Source organism: Corvus moneduloides, chromosome 1, assembly GCF_009650955.1.
Source record: "Corvus moneduloides isolate bCorMon1 chromosome 1, bCorMon1.pri, whole genome shotgun sequence".
NCBI classification, from domain to species: domain Eukaryota; kingdom Metazoa; phylum Chordata; class Aves; order Passeriformes; family Corvidae; genus Corvus; species Corvus moneduloides.
Genome location: NC_045476.1, coordinates 9,998,362 through 10,017,860, shown reverse-complemented (window position 1 = coordinate 10,017,860; position 19,499 = coordinate 9,998,362). Strand labels below are relative to the sequence as shown.

At 42.2% G+C, this 19,499-nt stretch overlaps 1 protein-coding gene across 4 annotated transcripts in view; it reads left to right on the top strand.

Moving 5' to 3' along the window:
* DIP2C (disco interacting protein 2 homolog C) overlaps nt 1-12,121 on the top strand; it is a 316,626-nt gene extending 304,505 nt beyond the window's left edge. For 3 of the 4 annotated variants that reach the window (XM_032099487.1, XM_032099504.1, XM_032099495.1), the window contains 4 exons: nt 881-955; nt 1,874-2,048; nt 3,837-3,960; nt 8,635-8,954. In XM_032099487.1, the coding sequence (XP_031955378.1) occupies nt 881-955; nt 1,874-2,048; nt 3,837-3,960; nt 8,635-8,887 (627 nt within the window). In that variant the 3' untranslated portion in view covers nt 8,888-8,954. Of the gene's footprint in view, nt 1-880; nt 956-1,873; nt 2,049-3,836; nt 3,961-8,634 lie in introns of all 4 variants that reach the window. The other variant, XM_032099479.1, reaches the window with a different exon arrangement.
* The last annotated feature ends 7,378 nt before the right edge of the window (nt 12,122-19,499 follow it).

Sequence of the window (19,499 nt, the reverse complement as noted above, 5' to 3'; positions counted from 1 at the left end):
GCACTATCAGCTGTACAGATTGATGTCCTTCCTTTACTGTGGAGGTTACAGCATGATAGCAGTAACTGATGCATTACTGCTCTCTCAGAACCTGTACCTTGCTCTTTTATGCAGAAATCAATTCCTTCTTTTATGCAAAAAGAAGGTATTTCATCCCCTGCATGTCCTTCCTGAAGCAGCTGACAAATGTGCTGCTGGTGCTGGCAGTTCCATCAATGTAGAACCCACCTCTAGTGAGAGCTGTTCTGAGATGACCAATGCTGTGCTCATGGGCCACTGCTCACCTGCAAAGGATCTGTCCCTGCTGGGGCATGGCTGTGGGGACAGGGTGAGGACGTGGGAGCAAGCTCTGATGCTGTGGATGCTCATCTAAAGCTTTCTGTCCATACCTTTGCAGACACCCATGGTCAGAGGATGCTCCCTTTTTATTTTGGGGGTCAACATCCACCTCTGTAGTTGTTGAATGTCCATTACGTGAGGTATTTGGCAGGTCATCATCCTGGGAGATTGCATGATGCCTCTGGCTTTCTCCTTGTTTCAGGCCAAAGTTTCATTGGGATTTTTCCTATCCTACTACGTATTCTCATAGAGACAGGGACCATTTGGTCTGACTTTTGTTCTGCAGGTGAACATTTCATTTCTGAGGAGGTTTATTGACGGAACAGCTTTCACAAAGAGAAGCAGTTTTGTCACATCTCCCAAATATCTCAGAATTTGTCACACCTATGGACTATTTTTTTTTTTTTTTGCGCTACAAATCTACCTTAACTTTTAAGGATTTCTTGTAGTTCCTAATGAAGGTTCTTTGGGGACAAAGTGTCAGCATACAATTGCAAAGGTGGTACCTGCTTTCTTACTGCCTCATGTTTTCTTTCAATAGATCCTCCCAGGAGTACGTATCATTATTGCTAATCCAGAAACAAAGGGACCCTTAGGAGATTCTCATCTTGGTGAGGTGAGTCATGAGAACCAGAACTTTGTATGCTCTGAACTAAATTGCAGAGACAAATCTATTGTTGTGCATGCTAATAATTTCCTATGATACACCTTATCAAATGCCCAGTGAAGAAAACAGTGAATTCTACTGATCTTTATAAAATGTTACTTGTGTCATTATTAAAATTGTTAGTAAATTGTTACTAAATAGTAATAGCTCAAGTTAAAAATATGAAAAAAAATTTGCTTTTGCTAACTGTATTTTATACTTGGTGCTTCGCTAATTCTGATGGAAGTTTACATGAAAAGTTAGGTTATAGATTAGCTCAATTTCAGCTAGATGGTTTTCTTGTGCTGTTCTTCATAATTGTGCTTCATTGCACTGAAGTACTCTCATTAGCTCAGTTGAGCAAGGCTATATGCTTTTCAAATTTATTTTATGTTTCTAGAGTGAGGAAAAAAATTATGTTATTTCAAGCACTTAAAATCTAGTTAACAAAATGAAGAACATGTTTGATCATAATTAAAACCACAATCTAATTTGTGAGTTTCTGTAAGAGTTCATTAATTTGAAATCATAAAAATTTCCATGATGCTTTGAGTTCAATGGAAAGAATCCTTCTCCATAGGTGAAGGTCCCTGGCCTCACTCTTTAAAATAATCTGTCTGTCTGGTGTTCATGGAGGATGCTCTGCTGGGGTAAATACACTGAACCAGGAGTGGGGAGCTTGGCTCAGATCTGCCCTGCAACTTCAACAAAAGTAGATTGGGGTCTCTGTGCCTGGAACTGGCTCAGTTATGGATTCAGAAACAGATTTAAAAGACATTTTTAGTATTATCTAGCTATGACTAAAAATATTTGCATCAAAAATTTTCAATAATGCTTCATTCTTGAAAGCTACTTTAATTAATACCAGTATAATTGCTTTTAACTTAGATATGGGTTCACAGCACTCACAATGCCAGTGGGTATTTTACCATCTATGGAGATGAATCTTTGCAATCAGATCATTTTAACTCAAGACTCAGCTTTGGAGACACACAGACTATTTGGGCAAGAACTGGTTATCTGGGGTTCCTGAGAAGAACAGAACTCACAGATGCAAATGGAGGTAAGAGCTTTCTCATCATCTAGGTCTATGCAAATAATTTGGATTATTTGGAGGGTGACACTGTGTCTCTGGCCCTGCGGTACCTAACATGCTCCATCTGTGAAACCTGTAAAACTGCAAAAAAGCCTTAGTTAAAAGAATCAGAAAATAAATCAGAGGGCAAGATTTCCCTGCTGAAATAGTTGCTTTTCCTTTGCTGGACCTCAGGTGCTATAAATCCCCTCCACCAGTGACCTTTTGGCACTGTTAATGCACCCAGTGCTTCTGCTTGAAAAATATGAAATGCAACTGAAAGTGCCATAATTTGCTCTGGCAATTGTGTGCCCAGGAAAGCATTTGTGCGGATGGAAGAAGCCTGGTGGGAATCTGAGCCCTGTCCCTCCTGTGACCACCACCTCCTCTGTTATAAACCTCTTCACAGGAGCTGTCCATTCCTCAGACCTTCCTGTCTTTAACCCCACAGGGCTGGTTACTGAAATGTAACAACAAGCAGTAGGCTGCAAGAGAAATTATAGAGTGTTTGGGTTTCTGTCAGGAAGGTACAGGATCCTCTTACTTGTTTTAATGAAATTCTTCGTCTCATGTACACATATAAGTGAACCAGTGCTGCCAGGCACACAAAGTCTGTGCTTGGGAAAACAGTTTCTTCTGTGATTTTTGCAGAGCACAGTGCCACAAGCAGCTGTGGCTGAGCTGGCCAGGGAAGGCTGTTGGCCAAGTAGGGTTTCCAGCAACACTGTGAGCGCCTCCAGGGGTGATCCCAGGGCCATTAGAATAGCTACTATTCAGCCAAAGAAAGAATTCATCAAACCTGAAAACATTTTAGTAATCCATCTGGATTAGGCCTGCTGCCTAATGTTGGCACCCTCTGAAGAGGTTTACTTTGGTTTGCACAGGCTTTTTTCATTTCATAATGATAGCCCAACTTTAAGAAAATTCAGGATTCTCTGAGGATATTGCAACTTAAGCATTCAAATAGCTTAAGTATTCTCCTAGCAAAAAGTTGCTCCATTCTCCTCCTACTTACAGCTCCCAGAGCAGAAAGTTCTCAGCCCTTTACTAGGTAGAGCTCATATTGTCATTACAATACCACTACGCAACTATCCAAATTCTTGCAAAAAAGAGTCAGTTATCTGCTATAAGCAAATACTTTTTGTGACTAGCATGTATTGTTTATTTTCAGCCTAGTATCTTTTAAGAAGTGTAATTTCAGCCTCATTTATTTCTTTAGTAGGTCAAAAATACGGGCTATAAAAGTGTTATGCTTAATTTACCTGAATGAGCAATTTGCTATCTAGCTATAGCACATGTTTTTAGTTTATTGATAATCACCTTTGTAATACACCAAAAGCATCTGTAGTGACCATCTCAAAGCAATTGGAAGAACGTCAGCCACACTGTTAGGATTAAATTTGTTCTTTCTCTTTGAAAAAACAGAGACAAACAAGGAACCTATTGTCTATTCAGAGTGCCTTAAAAAAAATGAATCTGTTCTGCATCCACCTGGGAGAACACCAGGAATTTATGCTGCTGTCTTTGGATAAAGATTTCTGCCTTTGTCTTTTTCAAATGGGAGTAGTGTTTCTGCCTTCCTTTCTTCTGTCTTTTTGCTCTGCATTGCACTTCAGTAATGGAAAATGCTCGTTAGTTCAGAAATCACTTCGGGGTTTCAGAAATTCAAGGACAACTTACATTGTACTTATTTTACTTAATTCTGAATGTGAACATTTATATAATTTAATGTACTGGAGAATAGAATCTCTCTTGTTTTTTTTCCCTCACCACCAGAACGCCATGATGCACTTTATGTGGTGGGTGCATTAGATGAAGCCATGGAATTGCGAGGGATGAGGTACCATCCGATCGATATTGAAACCTCTGTAATTAGAGCACACAAGAGCATCACAGAATGGTAAGGATTATATAACACCAGGGCCCTTATAAAAAGCTGAAATATCTATAATGTCTAGGTTTTCTCCTTGGATATTGCAATTGATCCAGAAAATGGCCTGTCAGGATGGTCACAGGATTTATAACCCAGCTGCCAATGTGTCCTTAGGATGAAACTTTTCTCAAACAGATTTAATCAGAAAGGACTGATTTCTGATAAGTTCATTCAGTATGTTTCTTTCTTTTTTTTTTTTTTTTTTAAGGAGTAAGCAAGCAAACATTTCAAATAAATGAACACTAATAAACTTTATTAGTGAACACACTGTTATTTTTTGAATGGGTTATTAATAAATGAAGTAGTGATCAAATCAAGGTCACAATGGAAATTGAAGTGGTAAATCAATGAGTTAATAATGATGTTGTCTTAATCAATGTATCATCCTCAGATGTACACAGCAAGTAATCATTTCTTGAGGCCGATGAGCTCAAATTGCTTTTCATTATTCTTTCATCAGAAGACTCAGTCAGGTAGTTGTTCTGTTTTGATACAACCTTTGCTCAGCTATTCACCTTTCAACCAAAATGAATCTGTCGCAATATCCAGAGCAATTTAGTGCATTTTTCTTTTCAGTCCTAGCTGCAGAGGTGTGGCCTGAAGCAGAAAGATTAATAATGAATGAAGCACAGCAGCTGAACTGGTTTTCTTTAGTACAAGACTTTGCTTTTTTCTTAAATATCAGTTAAAATGAATGCATTTAGTTGCTTGGCCGAGTGTAACTCAGGTTTTGCCTTATTGCCTCCTCCTAGAGCATCATCACTGCTGGTATGGTCTTGTGCCAGATAGGCACTACACAGGGAGCTGGGTTCTGTGCCTTCATACAGACCAGTGTGAACACTTTAGGAATGTCATGAAATTCCCCTTGAAAATGTGTCAGTACCAGCAGTTCTCAGGTAAAGCTGTTTAAGGACTGCTCTATGATAAGATGGCCATAGATTCATAAATCGATGTGTTCTTCAGTACCTGTTTGTCAGAGGTTTGTGTCCCCTCAAATTATGAGCTCACAGGCAGTGAATTAAGTAGCCATATCACACTGCAGAAATGGGTTTCAGTACCAAAAAATGCTTGAATTATATTCCTGCTTTCAAGACTGCTGAGAGCACTTTGAGGATCCTTTTTGTTTCACAACCATGGAAATTCTGAGTGAGAAAGTGACAACTGAAAAAGGGTTGGGGGTAAGCTGGAACAACCAGAGAAAAAGGCCACTGAATTTCTGCAAGAAGGTAGAAGTACGTGCAGATAATTCTCAGTGCCTTCACTCTTCCCAGTAGGTGGGTGATAGTGTACAAGGCACAGGACTGAGAATTCAGAAAACACTCTGTACTGTTGCTACCCTTTGCTCAAGGGCCAATATTTAAGGCCAATATTTCAGGGTTGTTTTTCCTCAAAAAGAGAGATTGCTGATGAATTAGATGTGTCTTGGATGTGGTCCCTGTAGAAAAGGGACACACAGTTATTCAGAGTGACAAGGTCTGGTTTGCTCACAGTTCCCAGCCTCTTCCTAACCAATGCTCTGCCAAATAACCATCATAGAGTTTTCATTCACAGTCCTTGTCCTGACTGTCCTTGACTTCTTTCATGTAACTTCTCTTTCAGCTTCTCTGAGAGACGCTCCTTTTGTCTTTGCGACACACGCCTTGACAAAATAATAGCCAGCTAACTCTTTTTTTTTTAATTTATAATTTGTATATCCCTTTCTGTGGACAGGGGCATGAGCCTCTTTTCTTTTTTTCTTTTCTTGTTTTTCTTTCCTTTTTTCAGTTACAATGCCCCATTAAGGATTTAACTACATAAGTTCCTGTTGCACACAGAAGGTGCTGGGCATGTCCAGTTGATAGATTGTAAAAACAGCCTCTGAGAAACGCAGCTCATTTTGTAACACTGGGCACCACTGAGGGACCCGGGGGTTTGTTGACTGACATGTGATCCTGCTGGGCAGCTTCTGTCATTGAGGATCAGATCTGAAAGGTCATTTAAAATTATGCTCGTCTCTTAAGAAATTTTAGCACAAAATCAAGAACCTCTGACCCTGGACTTCCTGTGTCTTTATACGTAACAAGAGTGGCACAGTCTGGTTTTACTGTGAGGGAAACACACACACCGGGCATTTTGAAAGTGTTTCTAATACCACAAAATACATTGAAAAATAAGGAATGTGTTTTAATTAAAGCACATGGTTGACTCATTTAAATGTCAAAGTCTCAAAGGAGGAACAGAACAGAGCTTCCTGGAATTTGCTTAGAAGTGGTTTATACACAAAGCTACACAAGATATTTGGAGAAGAAAACAATTAGGAGCTTCTTTCCCTGGAGGTGTTTTGACAAGTTCCTTGTTTTTCCTGTAGCATTCGGTGACACGGAAGCAGCAGGAGGGGCCATTCCCAGCTCAGTGCATTGACTGTTTTCCATCTATTGGGTGTGACTTGATTACTGTGACTCAGTTATTTCTTAAGGAAAGGGCAGCCTTCCTGGTCCCTAGATTTTTGGTTTGAGTTTTTTTATTCATCAGGGCTAGAAAGTTATGTATGCATAAGAGATACACACTGGCTAATGTATTTCATCTCAACTAGTAAGAACATAAAGAGCAATATTTCCTTTTACTTCCAGTGGTCACCAGTGAGTTAGAACCATGACATATGAAATGAGTTTTAAATTAAATTGAAGCCTCTTGGGAGTGTCACTGATTTTAGGACTTAATAGAAGCTTCATGAAAATTTTGGGAATCAGTTTTCTGAATTCAGACAAACTAGTTTATTCTAACACATGTTTTAGGGACCTGCTCCTGAATCTTGCTATTAATTGCTTTCTCATGTAACGAGCTAACAGCAGTTTCCAGGCATGGTTTCAAATGCTAACTTACATTTCAATGAAACCTACCCAGGGTTTTTTTGTTAAAATATATATAATACTAATTTAGATGTTTGTACAGCAATCAATAAAAATTCCAGGACCTCTCTGGAGATGGTCACCTGTGCAGTCTGATACATATATTCAGCATCAATCAACTTACTAAAATGTCTGTAAAAACATAATTACAAATGGAAATTCATTTCACAGCAGTACTAAGTCAAAAGGGGCCTTCTCAGCCTTGCTTTGACTGCTCATTAGTTTTCCAGATCAATAAGCACATAAGAATTCAATCAAATAGTACTTTGGCAGGATCTGAAAATAATTTTTTTTTTAGAGTAAGTACTTTCCTTCTAAAATCCATTCTGTCAAGCATCAACGTAGAGCACATTTTCATGGCTAATTTTTGGGCTAAGTAAGATATGGTTCCACAGTACATGGATTTTCAGAGCTGTCTTAGTAGGCTAAAACAGTGCACTTCTGTCTCAATCAAGCATTGACCTTAGGGTAAGAAGCTCTTTTTGAAGATGGCTTATGTACATAATATATTCTGACTTTCAGATGCTTATGCTCAAGACAGTTCTGGGAAGTTATCCCCTGATTTTATGAGGTGAAGGCAAGAAAAGTACAGGGCTTGATGTATGGCTTACATGTGTAGAATATTATTATTTATTCTATGGAATAAGTTAGAGGAAGAAGTGTCTTAAACACCTGCAAGGAAGAATGAGATTGCTCTTTGTGACTCAGCTGTGCTGACCTCCCACGAGATGCAAGAGTCTTTGGAGACACTGGAGATATGAGGAGGAGGATGGAGGGAAGCTGTAAAACTACTCTGGATGGAACCATACACCAGACTTTGATATCCTCCCAGCCTCCGTATTTGGAAAGATAAATGCATTATCCTTAGCCAGAAATGGTCCCAGGTAGCAGAACCCAAAATTTACCTGCTTTGGCTCCAGGACTTAACCAAAACTTTGGGGTCTTACAAAGTTCTTTTAGCAAAGAAGAGATACTGGAGATAATGGCATTCCCTTGACTGTCTCAACTGTTAATCAGGAATGTTAAAACTCCTGTCCCCTTAAACCCAACAGAAATAAAACAGCCAAAATAAAACAGATGGAGAGACAGCCTTACTTCTGTGGAAACCAATTGGTCCAGAAGAATTGCAGCTTTTTTGTGCTGAGCTCTGCCCTGCCTGGACAGCAGCCAGCCCATTCCCTAAGTCGCACAGCCGTGTTTGCCAAGCAGGCGCAGGGAGGATGGCCCCTCCCCGGGCACCCCTGTCTGCCTGCACTGTGCCATGTGCCTTCCCAGGGCTCCACACCCCTTCACTAGCAGGCGTTATCCTTCAGATCTTTCAGCTCAGCCTATGCTCCTGCTGTTCTTCTTGGTGCCTCCTCTCTTAACCTCCTTGGTTTTCTGGGCTGCTCTTCAAAAAACCCCAGAGAAGACGCCTCCACACACACATCACTCCATGACCACAGCAGACCTGTGGCACTTCCCTGGCTTCAGAGGGAACCACATGCTGTCGTAGTCCCTCCTTACACGGCAGGCAAGTTTCTGTAAAGTTCAGCCTAATGCTTAAAATTGCAGCAGTATTAAAGAGAGAGCTCATGGGGCTGTTCTGCCCTTGCCTGCAGCATGTTCTCTCTTGCTGCTCACACTTTGTGCTGAGCACACTGAACAAGCCCAAGGAGCTCCAAGAAAAGGTAACCAAGATGCAAGAAAAAAGATAAAAAATGAAATGGATAAAAAAACCCTACCACTAATATTATTTTTTCTTTCATTCCAGTGCGGTGTTTACCTGGACAAATTTACTGGTTGTTGTAGTTGAGCTGGATGGATCTGAGCAAGAAGCTTTGGACCTTGTTCCTTTGGTCACCAACGTGGTCCTGGAGGAACACTATCTGATTGTAGGGGTGGTGGTGGTTGTGGACATTGGTGTAATTCCTATCAACTCCCGTGGAGAGAAACAACGTATGCACCTACGAGATGGATTTTTGGCAGACCAGCTAGATCCCATCTATGTGGCCTACAACATGTAGTCTTGTACCTTAAAGCTTCCATGGACTTTACTATAGATGTATAAAATTTTTTTGTGTCCACTAAAAAGTGTGCAGATAAGATGCTGACACTCATCAGAATGGAACTGTTTCTATTACGACTTTTCAAAGCAGTCACGATTGGCAGGAAATAAAATGTGAAATGTTTTCTTTTATCACTAAATTTTAGAAAAGAAGGACTATGGGGTAAGGCCCTTCAGTGTGTTGGAAAAGCCCATTTTAAACTTTTTTTTTTTGCTTATTGGACAATACTGCTTTTTGAGTAAATGTGGCTTTGTATTTTACATTAAGTAAGCTGAAGTAGATTTTTTTTTATTCTGCCCTCCAAATGGATTATTTTAAAACAATTTGCATACTAATACAAATAATTGTTTCCTTCATTTGTTTTAATATATCATAAAAAGTTGATGAATACAGATCCATTACTAACTTAAGCCATTTTAGATCCCACATCTTAGGAAACTATGTAGTGGTACGAGGAGAAAACCCAAAGTAGCACCTTTCAATTAGAAATTTTGCAGCTTTCTGTCAGAGATGCTGAAAGCCCAAAGGCCAAAGAGCCTTTGCTGTTAGCGTTAGAATGGAAGAAATTTATAAATAAGGTGTATTTCGGCAATGAGCTTGCAAATATCTTTGTACTAAACTAAAAAGATAAAATAAGTTAACTACTACTTCTGTAATTATGTACAAAACGTTTAATTTATTTTGATCTCTTTAGAAGTATAAAAGAGAAGAAACATTCAAGAATATTAAAATCTTGAAATGTTTGCTAATATAAAAACAAAGTGTTGTATTATCTTGAGTGGATAGTATCACATCAAATATATATATATGAAATATAAATTCACTAATGACAAAAGATTTTAAAGTTTAAAATGCAGTACTTGTCACTTGCATGGTGTCTCCCACTGTAGATAATCAAATGTTACTCACGGATTTTTTGGAAAAAGAAAAAAAGCAATCCTGGGTTGCTAAGTATCCCTGTCAAAAAGAATCCTCTAGATACCAGCAAGTGGAATTATTGCTGCCTTTAAGGCAGTGAATGAATTTAAGACTAAAAATGCACTACAATAATTTTCTTTTCTTTGCCATGGAGGCAACAATAAATATTCGTGCTGGCATGTGCATACACTTGTTAGACTTAGAAAAGGCAGGTTGAGGAATAGCACTGTTGTCTAGCTGCAGAACTTTGTTGCACAATTTTTTTCATTGTTTTAGTTGGTGTTTTTACTGCTATAAGGAAAAGTTTTGGGGTTTTTTGCACAGAGTCATCAATTCGCCTCTCAGCTAGGACATGTAGCTTGGTGGCCAACGCATCCAGTTTACATTTACAGGAAACGATTGTTTCAATGGTCTTTAATTTATTCCTTAACGGAGAGGAGCGTGTACAGTCACTACCACCCTTTGGCATGGATCGTGCATCTGCTAACTAGTCCCTAAACGCATTGAAACATCAGAGGAACCCATCTGCCTGGTTAAGGAACGGAGGAGTCCCGTGGTCTCCAGCCTGAGGCCATCACGGGAGAAGAGTAGAAAACATGCATCACAGCTGCCTTCATTTTACTACCTTTGGAGAAAAGAGGGGTTTGATTCCCCCGTTATGTTGTCTTCCCTGCCCCCCCTGCCCCCTTTTTTAAAACCTTCCCCTTCCTTCATGTGGTTGTAACTGAATTGACCTGTTTGTGATCAAGAGTGGGATTTACCAGCTGCAGTCCAAGAATGCTTTTCTTATTTGTCCCAAATGACGTTCATGTGCTGGCTCTCATTACCGGATATGCATGACTAAGATTGTTGCAGGGCAAATGTTATCATGTTTTTATCACGTATAAGGGAGTCTCAATGCTGGGTGTTAAAAATCTTTTTAAGAGGTAGGGACATTTTAGTCTGCATGTACAGTACAGAGCATCTTGCCACATCAGACGCGTTTTCTTTCAGACCATCTTTTCCGCCCTCACTGTCCTGTGAATAGCCCTATTCATGCTCTGCAGACCAATCCCATACTTTGTTAAATCATTTTCTGCTCCCTAAAAAGAATAAAATCTGTTCTTAATGGCAAGTTGTTGTAAGGTTTCAGACAAGATGTTGATTGATTACAAACATAATTGCAGTGTGTGAACTAACTTGTGAAGTCCTGCTATCGCTGATCTCAGTACTGCAAAACAAATCTCGCTGTCGTTCAAAGCATCACTTTAACCTTCACGAAGTCAACTTTGCATTTGTAGAGAATAAAAGAGCTGCAATGCAGTTGTGAAACGCAGTTAATAACAGCTCTCTTCTGCAACCTGTCATCTGTGGTTGTTAAATCCTGAGTTAAGAGAAATGATAAACTGAGTTTCTGGTTTTGTTGTGCAAGCAAAAGGAAGGAAACATTTAAGCACCATCAGACTGAGCAATAAAGAAGGATTGTTCTGTATTAGAAACTGTACTGTAGATAAACCATTCATGAGAATGTATAAAATGTTTGTCTTGTGACCTTGTGCTTTTGGAGTCAGACAAAACCATGTAATCAACTCGATGCACATGCACAAAAAGAGAGGGTACACAATGAACATTTAAACACAAAACTAATCAAACAGGAGCAGATTCCTCATGGTGCTTGTTTATTATATATATTTAATCCTGCTTGACACTTTACCCAAGGGAAGACTGTCCCTTTTATCAGTTGAATGTTAGCAGCGTTATTTCATAGAGTGTGGTGACTGGTTAGAGAAATTCATGTAACTCAGCCAATCACAGATTCAAACAAAAATTTTTATGTGCAAAGGACAGCAACCTTCTTGTATGTTAAACCACCAGTACGCTTTGTACATCTGTGATAACGCCTGTTTTATATTCAAATGAACAAATAAAAGCTTTTATTTTTGTTGCTCTGAAAATATCAGTTTCTTAATTAGTCATCTAAAATGGAGCTTCCAAGAGCTGCGGATGCTCAGTGGAGGAACATGGAGAGCTATACTGTAATTTTATTTTGTTTACCTCTCTTGTTGCATAATTTATTAGTACAAATCATTATACTTTTAACAATGTTTAAATACTGGTGTGGGCATTTATTGCTGAAAGACTTTCATATGGCAACAAATGTTTTTTGTGAAATGTTTTTTTAATTCTTTTTAATATATTCAAATATACTGTTCACATTTTTGCTGAAAGTGTAAAGATTATTGTAAGCTTGGTAACATTTTGTGAGAAGCAATAACAAGCATTAGTACTGTAAAACTCCTCAAATTTGTCACTTATCACTTTTGTTGCAAGGTCTTGCTACTGACATGCTGCTAATCAGTCACCTAAGGAAGTTGCTGATCCAGGTGTTACAGCTCTGATGGAACTTTCTGCCACTGGAAGTCTATGGGTTGCTGCTTGGTCACTCACACGTGGGGCTAGAACCTCCCTAATGATTCAGTAACCTTGAGTGGCCAGATGATCCCTCCTGGAAATGTGAGCTGCATGTTTCCATTGGCTTTTTCCAAAAAGACCTTGATTTCAGATCTGGCTCCCAGCTGCTGAGTAGCAGCTTCTCCAGGGAAGAGGTTTGGCCCCAACTCTCGTTTTCCAAATGTGATTTCGAGGGGTGAAATTGTGAGTCCTCATGTCTTTGGAGGCCTGTCTGAGAAATTCAGGGTATAAAATCCCGACTCTGATGGCTTGGATTTCAGGTTGCTCATCACAAGAGGTAGGTGCAGTCTTGTGGAACTACAATTTCCCTGAGCAGAGATCCAAAAATTGTGGGAAAAGAGATGGCAGAAGGAAGAGGATGGCAGAACAGCAAGTAATTCCTGATTCAATTTTACAAATTGTTTCATTAAAGGAAAAAGGGGTTTGATTTTTATGTTAATGGGATTAGGGTTTTTAAAAGGTCAAAATATTTCATATCCACAATTTAAAAATTATTTTGGCAAAAGGTGGCTGTAACACTGCAAAGCTGGTGGGAAATCTCAACAAAAAAACCCCTGTGAGATTAGAAGAACCATGAACAATAGGAACAGCATAATTTATTCATTATCATGATACTAAGAATGTAAGAATTGGAAAAAAAGTTTGATAAAAGACCATACAACTTTCCTTTTCTGGTTTTCAACACAAAGATTTCCTTTATGCACTGTTATTATCAAGGGGGGAGGGAGGGGCATGCACAGAGATCAACAACAAATTCTTACCAGTTGCCTTGTGAGCAAAGCTGAGTTTGGGGGAGCTTTGAGCTTTCTCCAGCACAGCTTCTCACAGTCACCTGCTGGGCCACAGAACCCTCTGCACCCCTGGAGAGGCAAATCTAGCTGTGGCTCTTGCCTGGGCACACTCATGTTTGAGGGGGCTGGGCTGGGCTCTGGGTGGATGGGCAGTAGGGAAGAGGTACAGCCTACAAGAGTCATCCCAAGGGGGATGGACCCCACTGTCCCCAGCGTAAGAGCCAACCCTGATTTTGAATTTTTTGTTGCTTTGTTTTATTGGAAGAAATTTTTGCTTTAAAACTGAGATTTGAAAAGGAAAAAGAAAAAAAGTAACCAGATTCTACATGGCGAAAGTAGAAATTAATCATTTTGTTTGGGGATAAAATATAAAATAATATATTGTTAATTTTTTTAAAACATAAATGTATGGGGTTTTTTTACATCTGGAGTGCTCCATTTGGTAGCCCACATTCCCAAAAGCTCTCTCTCACCTTACCATGATTTAGGGTTCTCCTTTTCATGGTTTTCCTTGTCTCTTTTGAGGGGTATCACCTTAAAGCTGGTACAAAAACCATCTAAGCTTTGCCTCATTTGTGCTGCCCCTGGCTGAGGTCAACATCTCTGAAGCAGCAGCTCCCCCTTTCTTACACAACACAACAGGATCAGGCCATCTCTGCACCTTCTGGCATCATCCTGACACTGGGAACTGCATGGCATTTCAAATTCCCTCAGGTTCACTAAGCAGGTCGTGCTGCATCATGCCAGTCAAAGTCAGTGCTCTTTACCTTTTTCTGGTCTGCACAAACAAGATTTCTTCAAAGCCAAAGCACTGTTGTATATTCTCTATGATGCACATGGGGCCAGTGGGGGGCAGGGGGGGAAGTCTTTTCCCTGGGAGCCCACGACACAGCTAATAATAATTTTTTTTAATGATCGCCAAATCTTCTACAGCAATGGCCAGTTAATGGGCAGATCCTAAAGGCACAAAGCTGATCTTGTTTTAATTTTGTGCTTTGGTAGATTGAGGCTCATAGGCATGTGGAGAGTAGCTGGAGGAGGAGACAAAGCTGATGGAATCTTCACAGGAAGTGGCTTCCAAGTGTGACTGGCAGCACATGGGAAAGGTTTGGAGATGCCAGAAGAGGCACCAAGAGCTGTACTGAGCTATCAGGATAAACACACCAGTGCAGGAAGCCACAAATGAAGGGCAGTTTTAGGAAAAATATTTGGGTAGAAGAGGAGGCCAGGAAAGAGAAGATTGTGCATATGGAAGTAAAGATCAAGCAGTTGAGAAAATCTAAACCTGTGGCATCGGGCGCCCAATTTTAGGGGCCTCCTAGGGGAGTGCATTTCAATCAGGAAGCTCCAATGCTGGGACTCACGTCGCTGCTCTTAGCCCTGGATTCTGACTGGAGGCTTGGGTGACCTGCCCCTGTTGGACTGAGCCAAGGGCTCTGCAGGAAGACTCAAGAGAGGAGGTGTATAGAGGTAGAAGGACAGACCTGTGCAAGGCAAGGACAGAGTTTATCCCAGCCCCAACGGTCTGGGAAACTAAAAAAGAACCAGATCTGTATCAGGTAAGTGGCAGGACTGAAGAACAGAAACTGGGAGAAAACAAGAATAGGAAAAGCAGCTGCATGCAAGAAGAAAATAATGTTTCCGTGAAGCCAGGTCGGGAGAGGAGTATGGCACGGCTAGTATTCACAGAGCAGCAGGAGACGAGAATTTGAGCCAACAACTGCCCAAAGGAAGTGAGTGGCTGAGGAGGTACAAAGGAATTAAACTTTCCATTGAAGCCACATGTACTCATTAGCATCTCTAGGATGCCTCTCCCAAACATTTGGGTTTGGATACTTTCCTGAAATCCACAGGAGAATTTTTTTTGCATACCCCCCCTCTCTCCTAACCACAAGTAGCTGCAAGCTGGGATGGGGCTGCACCCTCGTGTGCCTTTGCAGGGTCCCTGCGTGGCTCAGTCCGGGCTGGCTGCTGCAGGGGCAGGGGTGGACTTGCACAGCCTGAAAAACTCTCTGGCTGCCTGGGCAGGCACTGGGCATCCACCATGGAAACCCACAGCTCACCCTGCCAGTCCAGGGTGCAGGGCCACAAAAACTGAATGGGAATGTTTAAGTTCTTCTCTCACAGCTCTTTGGTTAGCAAAGAGAAAGAAGTGTGGTCTCAGCTATAATTTTTTTTTTTTCCTTCAAAGGAGGGAAGTATTTTTTCATCTTGGAGCAAAGCCTTTTTACAGTACAAGAGGTTTTTAACTGCTGTTTTAAGCAATAATAAAATGGCTATTAGAGATCACTCTGTTATGAAAATTTTCTAACAAACCCCATGTTTTCTTAAGTGAAAACTTCCATTAAAAACTCCCATTTCCAGTGGATCACCTAACAGGCTGTAGCCTTGCTCCAAACTGGTCTGACTGCATTTTGCTATGCCTGCATGAGGCACGTGTGCTGTCGTTGCACTTTACTTACAACTACCAGCACCATTTATTTCTCCAGCACGATAAAGCCAGTGCATCTGCAGGAGAGACACAAAGTCAGGATGCAACCTGTCAGTTTGGGATGTAGCAAAGTCCCGTTTTGATTTGGAAATGCTGAGCTACTGGAATAATAATAATTAGGTCTGTAATGGGATGCGGGATTCCAGACACTGCTTTTCTTCACCAAATGGTGATAGCAGTAGTTGGGAGAGGTGGAAACACTCCCTCTGCCCAGGGAGGTCCTGAGCAGGATCACAATTAGGAGAAAAAGAGGCAAATTCTGGATAAGCTGTTACTAGAAGACCATAGATAGGTTCTGTCTCTGCAGATGATTCTGCACAGAGAGTGTACTTCTTCACGAGCTTTGGGCTAAGAGAAAGGCTCTGGGAGTGGATCTAGTACCAGGGGCAGAGGTCGACAGTCTGGGCTGTGCCAGGCTAAGGAGGAGCTTGGGAAGCCTGTGGCTCTTAGCCTTGAGCTCCCGCTGCTCTCTCGCTGCAGGGCCCCTGTCTGTGGCAATTGCTGCTTGTAATTGTCCGTAGCTTTCAAAGGGAGGCTCCTGCACCAGGACAAGCCCGAGGTGGCTCGGAGCTTTCTCAGTGTCTGTGGCACTTCAGGACAGATCCAGTCCCTGCAGCAGGGACCTGCTGTGGGAGCGGCCTCCTGTTCCCCTTCCGGCACCTAAATCTCAATGTCACCCCACTGACTCCAAGGCTTCCTTGCAAGTGCAGCATTGCCCCCACCCAAATTCGGCAGAGAGAGGCAGCGGGAACCCCGCTGGTGGGAAGAGCTGAGCAGTGCTGGGCTCTGGCTCGGCGTCCAGCGCCGAGTCCCAACAGCTCGGCCAGCATGGAGCAGCTCCCTGCTGTGGCAGCCCCTGGCACTGGGGAGCCCAGGGTTCAAATGCTGCCCGCTCCAGCATCAGTGGGAAAACAGAAGCAATTGCATGGCTGAGCTGCACATCTTGCGTTTCTTCGGGGCAAAACTAAAAGGCTTTCTAGCCCTTGTGGTCTTTATGGACTTGTGAAAAGATAGGAAAAGGCTCTGTCACTCAGTCAAGCGTTGTGTCAGCCAAAGAAATTCTCTCTCCAGCACGTAATCCACGCATGGCAGAGTTTCTGGCCATGATTTTCCTGGAAGGAGCCAGTGTTGCTGCTCCTTGGCGAGGCTGAGCTGCAGGGCTGGCAGCGGGGGATGTCCCTGCCCATGCCCTGGGCTTTGTTCTGCTCCCTCCTCAGGCACAGCTGACCCACACAGCTCCTATGCCTCCCAATGAGGACAGTGAGCAGGATGCCCCAAACTGGCTGAGGCATAGAGGTGTGGCCCAAGCCACGCAAAACCCTCTTTCCTGGTGACAGGGACTCAAAGAGCTGCTGTGTGCAAGTCACCGAGTCTCTTTTCACTTTTAATGAAACCATTTTTCACATTGAAGGCTCTATTACAAGGGACAAAAAGCACATTGCTGTGGCCAAGCATGGTGGGATCATGGCTCAAAACTGGCCCATGCTCCCATGGGAGCATGAGCAGGGGAGAAGCGGAGGTGGAATGTGGCAGCAAGTGGGGCCCCAAGCTGCCTACAGTGGCTGTTTGCCAAAGATACCTTTCCTGTTAATGAAGTAGTTAAAAATCAAAATGCTCTGGCTTTATTAACAAACATTATTTTCTGCTGCAGAAGTCCTTTCCCAAACACTACTAAAGCATTTTGTGTAACCAGATGCACAGCATCTTCTGATGCAGAACTCAGTTTATTTTTAGGTATCTCTCTAGGGTAAATCCTATTTCCATTGAAGCTTCACACCAGCTTACTTTTCACTCAGTGAGTTTACAGCAGCTGGCCAGTGGCTTTGTAAACAAACACATCACTCTGCCTTTTATCATGGAGTGTTCTTGCTCTCTTGGCATTCCTTCTGAATAATCTTCAATTATCAGTTTCCTTCTATGTACAAATTATCTACAAAGTAGATGCTGCGCTTAATTTCAGCCTCTTCATTGCTGTTTGCCACGCCTGAAGGGATGAAACATCCCTTCTATATCTCACTCGTGACTCCAGAGTCAAGGGGCTGGAGAGGTCCTGGGGCAGGCATGGCCATGGGGAGCAGGAGGGACAATGTAGAGTTAATTTTTTCTTGGTTCTCTTTCTTTTTCTGATTTTACAATTTTGAACATCTAGTAACCAGCATTTCTTTTACAAAGAGCGTTACTCAGAGCCTATCATACTTTTGAGCCTTTTGACATCTGGAAATAGGTTTTATTAAGGATAAACTATGGGGTTTGGAAGATCCAAGATAGTTGGTTTTATTCCTTTTACATTACCTATAATCATTTCCCACTTAACCCCAAAAATATTCTAGTATTCTCACAAATGGATGGACCTTTCTGCTTGCAGTTGCATTTTCTTAACGTGAAACAACACAAGAAGGGCCTCTTTGGTTTAGATACCCCCCGCCTCAATTTGATTTATGAAAGCATTTGAGAAGTATATGCACAGATCATATATGTACTCTCACTCAGGGAAGCTAAAATTGACAGGGTGGCCCCTAACTACCAGTAACAAATCCCAAACATATTTCACATACTTGATCATTTAAGATTGTGAAAGGCAAACAAGCCATGAGCTGGGCAGCTCACTCCACCTAAAGGAAGCAGGAGGCAGAAACCACAGCTTCTCCTTATTAAAATAAAGGAATAGCCAGAGTTTAAAAAAACAATAAAAATTAAAAAATTAATAGTAATAACAATGTTAATAATAGGAAAAGCCAAAATAAGTCTTTCAGACTGATGCTCTAGGAGCACTGCCTGCAGCGGTGATGCTGCAGGAACTCAGAGAAACCCTCACTCACCCTGAGATTCCTGATGGAAGGAAACTTGCAGAGTTGGGGCAGTGCAAGGACAATTCTCCTCCTCTGCTCTGCCAGCTGGCAGTGACAGGGCCCAGTGTGGGACAGTGGTGGAGTACAGCAGGTCACAGACAATCCATGTTACACAATGCAGGTGGGAGGCTGCCTTGGCACATCCAGAGATCTGTTTGATCCTGATGCTGGCACCACTGCTGTCACCTGAACTGGCAAATGCACATGGGGAGAGGAATGGAGGAGCATTTGCACTGAGGATTTCTGCCATTGGAGTGCTGATGAGCTTGGAGAGTGACTGCAGTCATCAAAAAAGGGGAATGCCCTGGGAGGGGAGCTGAAGGGAGATGCTGCTTATTCCTGATCCTGCTTTACCAGCTTACGTGATTGGCTGTGCTGGCTGTTGACATTTAATTGAGTTTCATCAAGATGAAGGAATAAAATTTGGCTCGTGTAAGAACAGAACTGTTTGGATTGTGAAATAATAAAAGAGACTTAGAGGGATCCCTTAGGACTTGAAGGTCTTTCCAGGTCTTAATTTCCATAGGGAAATTCTTAATTGCCATACTGAAACCAACTCCCAGTGTCCCTCCTGCAGCCCTGAAGTCCCAGTGGAGCTCCAGGATGACCCACTCTGCCTTTGGCTTGTCCCCACGTGGCCCTTTCTCTTGGGTGGCCGCAGGATGTGCTCCTTGGGCCCTTGGCTCCCTCGGGCACCTCACTGGCAGCGTTGTGGCGAGTGAGGGACTGAGCTGCTCAGGGCTCAGCAGGAGAAACCCCACTGCACTCAGGTGAAGCTGAGCTCATGCAGCCCCTCCAGAGGGAACTACTTCATTGATAAAACACACAACAGGCGCAGGCTCAGGGCTGGTGACCGGGTGAGGGCGGAGGCAGAGTGGGGCCTCTGGTGAGGGGAAGCACAGGGCAAGGCAGGGCTGAGCCCCAGCCTGGCTGCTGCCAGTGCAGGATCTGGCTTTAAAACCAGGACTTGATGGGCGCAACCCCCAGGGGCTGCTGGCTCTGCATGGGCTGAAAAGATTCCCTGTTGGTGCTGTTAAGCCATGTTAAGTGCTGAAGCCCTTGCATGGCCC